The sequence below is a fragment of the Fukomys damarensis genome, unplaced genomic scaffold (assembly GCF_012274545.1).
Source record: "Fukomys damarensis isolate Sample0158 unplaced genomic scaffold, DMR_v1.0_HiC HiC_scaffold_14, whole genome shotgun sequence".
Lineage (NCBI taxonomy): Eukaryota > Metazoa > Chordata > Mammalia > Rodentia > Bathyergidae > Fukomys > Fukomys damarensis.
The window spans coordinates 16,266,197-16,273,839 of record NW_022900926.1 but is presented as its reverse complement, the minus strand read 5'-3'; the positions used below and the strand labels follow the sequence as shown (position 1 = coordinate 16,273,839).

The 7,643-nt window shown below is 39.5% G+C and overlaps 1 protein-coding gene across 1 annotated transcript in view; it reads left to right on the top strand.

Moving 5' to 3' along the window:
* Phactr2 (phosphatase and actin regulator 2) overlaps positions 1-7,643 on the top strand; it is a 172,993-nt gene that overhangs the window by 140,184 nt on the left and 25,166 nt on the right. Inside the window, exons 9-10 of the mRNA XM_010626613.3 lie at positions 4,032-4,087; positions 5,354-5,380. Coding sequence (XP_010624915.1) covers positions 4,032-4,087; positions 5,354-5,380 — 83 coding nt within the window. The remainder of the gene's footprint in view (positions 1-4,031; positions 4,088-5,353; positions 5,381-7,643) is intronic.

The window sequence follows — 7,643 nt, the reverse complement described above, 5'->3', positions numbered from 1 at the left end:
GAGAGAGTGCACGCACACACACTAGGTGCAGAACTGGGAGAAGGAAACAGTCTGGAATCCAAGAACAGGGTTTGGAGGTGGCAGGAAGCTGTTATCTTTGCCTGGTAGTAGAAGGCTTGTATGACCAGGCATTCCTGGATAGTGGGCACAAGACTTCTGGAGGCTGTGGGCTGTTCCTGCACAGGGGATCTTCCTGTGTGAAACATGGAGGAAGACTTACTTCAGAGTCAGCAGCTGTCTGAGGGGAAGCTTGGAAGAGGCCTGAGGGTCCCCCTGCTCTGGAACTCTGCCCGGTACTCTGGGAGAACCTTTGAGGAGTTTACCAGTGGGCGCTGTTTCTCACTTCAACCCTAAACTTTACCATTCCCAACTACAAGAAAGTGCTAGCATGGTAAAAAAGAACAAAGGGGACTCAAGGATTCAAATTCTAAAGACCTTACAGGTCTAACTTTTCATCTTGCCAAGTGAAAATGGCAGCCTGTCTGAGGCCCAGGGAGATTAAGGAAATTGTTGAAGGGTGTGCAGTTACCTGTATCAGAACCAGGGCTAGAATTTCTGTTCCTGCGCTTTCTGCCCAGTCTTCTTTCTTTTATAATCTCCTAATTTACATTTTTATACCATGTAACAGAGGTGTATGCTTCTAAAGTTTTCGAATACTTGTTTTATCTGTGAATCAGAATTTAAGTAATTGAATATTTGCATATAAGAGTAATGCAAATAGGGTGTATTCCTTAAAAATAAAGAATATCATTATATTTCAGTGTAGCAAGGGATAAAAAAATAAAGAAGCATCGACCCATCTCAATACATGTCAAGGTGGCATTAAAGAAAATTTTGTGTTATTTTATTAAAATCCTAAACTAATCAGAAGTACAGTGCTTTTTTTAAATTCAGCTAGACATGTTAGTATATGGAGGAACACTAAAATCACTGCCTATAGAAATAGAAGTGAACGAAGAAAGATTTCACACTCTTCTTGTACTAAAAGTCTAATCAGAAATGTTTTCAGTAAAAAAGGAATAAATCATAGGCAAGAAACATTGATATTATATTTAGTTATATACCTAGAACACTGACACTAACCAAAAATTGCTACATAATAATTTCAGCAGGTTCACAGATGTGAGATTCATCTATAAAAATCAATATATTGATGTTATCACTGACATATCACAAGAGAATACAATGCATAAGAGAGCTGCATTCATAGTAGTAGCAACAACCATATTTTAAACACTCAACTATTCATTTAATGTAAAGCCCAAGAAATCCATTTCTAGAAAACCGCAATGGAACAAATGAAGGAGTGGAGAGAGACAGGGTGTAAACATTTCTATCGGTGAGGAAGATCCAACAACCGGGTTATCAGATGCATGCATGGCATGAAGCTTGAAGGATAAGAGATGTGCAGGTAATAGACGTACAGTAGAGAACTAGAGCATCAGTAACAAATCATGAAACCACACAGAAGTAAACGCCACCTCTTCCAGCGCAGGCCAAAGGAAAATCTCCCGCCGAGACAGGGTGAGGGGCCTGTGCTGTGATGCAGTGAATGAGAACCACAGCGAGAGGTGGCTGTTGAGAATCCAAGTGTGTGGGCTGGGACTCAGCTCAGTGGTAGAGCACTTGCCTCGATTTGAGAGCACTGGCAACAAAGTCATGGTGTGGGCCTATCCAGAACTAGCAAAATTACTAGCAGAAATACAGTGCCTAAAACAAGGCAGGAGAGAGCACTTGTTCCACCCTTGCTTCTGGGAAACAACTATCCCAGAGCTTGGGGGGGGGTGAGATGGTTCGCTGTGGTTCTTTGGTGCCTGCATCACAGCAGGCATTTGATAAAATGAAATATTTCTTACTATTAATTTAAGCTGTCACACATCTTTAAACAAGTAAAGCTCGTTTTGAAATTAAACCCAGTGTCGGCAAGTTTATGAGAAAAGAAGACATGCATACATTCTCCGCGCTTGGTTTTTCTGAAGAACAGTTTCACAATAGGACCAGAGAACCATAAAGCCGTCTTTCTTCTTTGCATGTTAATTCCATTTGGGCAGCTATATAAGGAGGAAATAATTCCAAAAGATTTTTTTATAATTTTGTTTTATAAGGATGTTTATTATGACAGATTAAATAAACCAAATGCTAAAAATCGGACTGATAAAGGGCATCGTGAAAAATTGGCACCATGGAATCTCAGAGAGCATCAGCTTTCTAACTGCTTCATGAAGAGCTCCCAGACATCCCATAGGGGGCGCCACGGAAGTGTAGGTGTTTATTGGGAATGTGTGGGTGACTAACTCTGTCTCCATTTGAGACAGCCCTGTCTTTATGAATTAGGATTCTACTGCAACCCCAAAAGTTTTAAAGTCTTTGTAAATATATACATAGACTCTATCTATAAAAAATTGTATGGTTTTTATGGTTATTAATACATAAATTTTATGTAATTGTTTTTCACCAACACAGCACAACTAATATCTGTCATTCAAAGATAACTTACCCACGCTTCCAGATTTAGGAAACAAATATCTAAGTCAAAGGAAGTAGGTAGGAATCCTGGCTCTAGCATTCACTAGTGTTTTATCACAGGGAAGTTAAGTAATCTCTCATTTCCTCATCTACTAAATGGGAACTGGCTGCAACCTTGCTGAATAGTTTTGTTGGGAACTGGCTGCAACCTTGCTGAATAGTTTTGTAAGTGAAGAACCTAGCACAATACCTGAGACTTTAAAAGTATAAATAAAAAGTAGCTGTGATGATCTTTATAATTATCCAAAATGTCTAAGTCCTTTTGTACAAGCATAGTCTTGTACAGCCATTGTATCTGGACAAGGTAACAGATTTGACTTTAACAAAATTTTAATGAGACATTTCAAATACCGTTACTGTCAGTCCTTCAGACCATTTCTGTCTTAGCCACGGCGTTTTGAATTGGTAGTATCCTATGTTAAGATTACCTTTCATATCTGTAGTCTGAACCGCAGAGATTCAGCCTGCAGACTAAAGTTTTCCATCCTCACTAACAACAAATCATTTGTGTAAAGAAGATCAAGAACAAAGTCACAAAGGGTTATTAGGACCTTCTGCTCTTGTGTACCAATAAATAACTGCTAATCCCAAATAATTCTGTTATTTTAAAGGCTGGGAAGAAGGTACTTTCTATCTGTTAATTTGAGGTTCCCAAAGCAGCATGTCACTTAAACACTGTAAGTATAGACCGAGGGATTCCTGAATTGGCATGAACTCTTGAGAGTGGCCAGTTTTAGATTCGAATGACCTGCATATTAATTAGGTTCTCAGCTGCCAAGCTGCTATGACAAACCAACAAGTACAGAGTTTCAAATAAGATGTATTTATTTCTTTTCCACCTAACAGCCCAGAGGTGGCTGAGCCATCCAGTGTGGGTGCAGAACTCAGCTCCCAGAGGTCAGCGTAGCACCCAGGTTGCATGTACCCCCTTGAACAGTCTCATCTGCATGGTCAAAGCTGGCTCCTGCCGCCATGTTCAAGTTCTGGCCTGTGGACCTGCATGGCTCAAACCACATCGACATTGCAACCTGGGGAAGGAAAGAGAAAGAAGACAACACATACTCAGTCATTTTAAGGGCAAGCAGTAGAGCCTACAAATGTCACCTTGCTTTTGTCCCATTGCAAAAGCGTAGCCACATCACCCAGCCTGGCTGGCGGGTACCCAGCTCAGACTCAGTTCTGTCTCTAAGAGAAAGAGGAAGAATGGACAATGGGGGTAGTTATCAGTCTCAGCCATGGTCTGGAGCCTCCAAGTTGACAGAAAGGAAAGTTTTGTTTTATTGGTTTAAAATGGATTTTTTTTTTTTCAACCAGGGATCAAACTCAGGCCCTTGTGTTTACGAGGCAGGCGGCAGAACTACTGAGCTAAATCCTCGGTCCTTATTGGTTTAAAATGGATTTTTATTTCTTCAAACATAAAGGAAATGTTGCCTTGTTATTTTATTTTGTGTCTCTCACTAAAAGAAACTTATTTGTAATGCAGAGTGTACTTTTTATCATCCTAGGAGACTCAGCCAAAGGCCTACAACTGAAGAATTGGAGCAAAGAAATATCCTAAAACGTGAGTGTCCCATACTAGATAGTGACTCCTCTGGGAACTTTTTTTTTTGGTACTGGTGATCGAACTCGGTTCCCTTGAGCTTGTGAGGCAGGCGGTAGAACCACTGAGCTAAATCCCCAGCCCTCCTCTGGGAACTATTGATCTGTTTCAGAGACAGTTGTCTCATAGGAGGGGACCATAGCACTTTAACTTACTCATAACTGACTGAAATGGCCCTTTTATGTTATATGTAGATATTATTATAATTTTTAAAATAATTTCTTGAATTTTATATTCCATTTTGTAGTTTTAAGCCAGATATCCCCCAGACTGGAGTTGTGACTACAATCATTGTTTTTGAGAAAGATAAAAGACCAAAGAATCTACAAGGAAATAACCATCCCTATATTATCAGTGATAGTACAGTTTGTTGCTAGATTTAACAAACTACTCAGTTTAAAACAAAATTCTGATGAGAGGAATTTTTGAGTCCATTTCATTTTCCTATGTTATGATAACTCTGGTTCCCTCTTGAGTTACAGTTTTTCAGCACTTAAGGAGTTCTCCATTCATTTTCCTACTTAATTTTTCCAATTCTGTGTTTCTTTCTGGTCTCAGAGAAATCCAGTGTGTCATGCCATCGTATATCCATGTGAGTTAAGAAGTAGATAATTTCAAATGGAGCCTGGCTGTAGTTTTCTCTATTAACCCAGTTGCAAAAGAGCTTTTCTACTACAGGAAATGCTGAACAACAGAGATTGGTAGAATTGCATGTAGCAGTAACTGCAGTAAGACCAGCCACTGGCCAGAGGGAAATCCTTTCCAACCAGGCTTGCAGGGTTCACATGGCCTGCTGACGACCCATATTTTATGACAGTTGCCATAACTAAAGCAGTCCAATAATGCAGATTTTGCAGTGGGAGGAGCACCACCTACCCAGTCTGTGGGATCTTTTCTCCTCACGAGGCGTTTTTTTTGTTTTTTCTGGCTGTTTTTGATCTTAAGTGAAATAGAACCCAAGGAAAGATTTAGGTACCTGTCAGTGTGTAGAAGTGCTGGCCTGAAAGAGGGGGAGTTCATGGCTAGAAAAGGATCATCGTGTGTTTTAGCTTTTCTGGGGACAATGAAAGCAATTTTGACAACCAAGCAAAACCCCAAAGCTTCATTGCTTTCCATAATGGGGTCCTGAGAACTATTTATTGAATTAAATTTTAAGTGAGCTCAAATGCAGACTATGCTCCATACCCAGAGATGAGGTCTTATTCGATGCTCAAGGCAATAGCTAAGGGAAAAAGGAGGGAGAGCAAGTTCTGGGTGATTCTTCCTGCTCCGGTGAGATACAGGTGCCGAGCACATTGGAGTTTGGTTGTTTAAGGAACTGTTTCATGGATCCAGAAATTTATTGCATGTCGATCTTAAGTCCTGCGTTGGCCTGGGTACCCTGTTTTCCTGGAGGTGCAGGAAAGAGTAAAACACCGAAGTCAGCTTCAGACTTGACTCCAGGCCTCTTTCACTTCCTTCTGAGTTCATGTTGATTCTGGAAGCAAGAGGCAGATTTCCAGTCTGGAGAGGCGGTAACTGGCGAGGGTCTCCCGACGCAGGAATGTTTGGCCAGGGGAAGCAGACAAAAGCGGGGGAGGCTCCTTCCACCCACCCTCCCAGGCTTTCTGCTCTGCAGCCGCAAGTGGCAGAACAGCTTTTCTTCCAAACATTGCCTTCAGCTTGGTTGCCTCTGGGTTCTTCTGCATAGACTGCTCTTGCTTGTATGTTCCCTCTCCAGCTCTTGTTCAAAAGCAACATGATGGACTATTTGAAAAAAAAATCTGTATGTGATATAGTGTGGATTTAAGGACACATACTTTAGCCAATGCTGGTGGCACGCACTTATCATCTTAGCGTTTGGGAGGTTGAGTCAGGAGGATTGCCATGAGTTGTTTAGGACCAGGCTGGGGATATAGGTCAGTACAAAGGTCCTGAGTTCAATCCCCAGTATTGAAAGCAAACAGACAAAAACAAAATAAAACAAAACAAAAAAACCCTCATGGAAATAATGTAAAACAGAAAAAGTGAAACAAGCCCACAAGCATAAGGCTTCTGTGAACACAATTTATCTGAATTGATGACTCAAGAATATAATACTCCGTTTGCTGGTATCGCTGTACTTTCTCTTTTAGCGCTTCTATAAAAATGCAGGGGCAGAGCTGACTAGCCAGGCAGGTTTCCTGTGGTGTGTACTGCTATTAAGCCACAGGCATTGTTTTTGTGTTTATGGGAAGTGCTTCCTGGCTATTCCACAGTTGTCTACCCCTCTGTGTGAGTTACTGAGAACAAACTTTTTCAATGAGCTGTGCCACTTCCTTCTTGAATATCCCTTCAGTCTCTTTAAAGGGCCCACAAAAGTTTACATCCTACCTTATAATTCATCTTCTAATGAATTAAAAGGAGACAGAAGCTGGGAGAGGTGGTGCACACTTATAATCCCAGCACTCTGGGAGGCTGAGGCAGGAGGATCACAAGTTAGTGCCTAGCCTGGGTGATTTAGTGAGACTCCGTCTTATTCTGAAGGCTCTGGGATCAGTCCCTGGTGTTGAGGAAAAAATAATAATAATAACGGAAACAGAAAAACTCTGTGAATTTTTAAATACAACCATTAAGTTTAATCTTGACTCTTTGTAAGAGATTTTTACGTGACTGTTAAGAAGTTGCAGAGTAACAGTTATGTTGCCCTCTCTCCACCTCTTGCCTTTCTCCTCCGGCTTAGTTAGGACAGTTTTGAATGGGAAACGTAAGGTAGTCAGTTCCCGATGTCCAAAATGAATTCCCAGATGGTAAAATCCTGTTTACTTAACTGCATTTGGCCCTTTTTTTCTTAAACATGGCTGGCTGGCACCTAGTTTATAGTGTGTTTAATAAAGCAAAACTAATATTCTCTCTGAGGAAATTACATTTTGCATATTTAATGAAAATTATAGCATGTCTTAGCTTTGGGAAATATTAGATATCTTTTTTTATTGTTATTAGTATTTTTCTTTGAAAAGTATCTTAAAATGTAGCTTAATGGCTATATGGGAAGAATTGAATAAAATGTTTTAAAGATTTTATTTTTAATTAACAATATCAAAATTCTTTCCTTTTAAAGCCTTAGTTTTAATCACAAGAACCTATTGTGTATAATTGATAATTCACAAGCTTTATACAACTCATGTAATCATTTGAAACCATGTATATGTTTTAATGGTATGAAAAGACACATTGTTTTTAAATGGGAAAACCTACAATATGTTCCTAGTAAGAAATTTAAATTATAGCCAAATTTGTTTGACATTTCTTGTATTTATTTGTCTTGTGGGTAATTTTAATTTATGTTCACTCTGTATTAAAAACCTTTCTTATTAATCAAATCATCCTCTTATCCCTATTCTTATTAATAAAAAATCAGTGTTTTGGGGAAATGTAGACACTCTTTCCTATCCAGAAAAGGGAAAATTTGTAGAGAATGTAGGCTGCTCAACTAAAAAAGTTACAAATATTATTTATTATTTCATTTATAAAAATAACAGTATTAGGAAGTCTATTT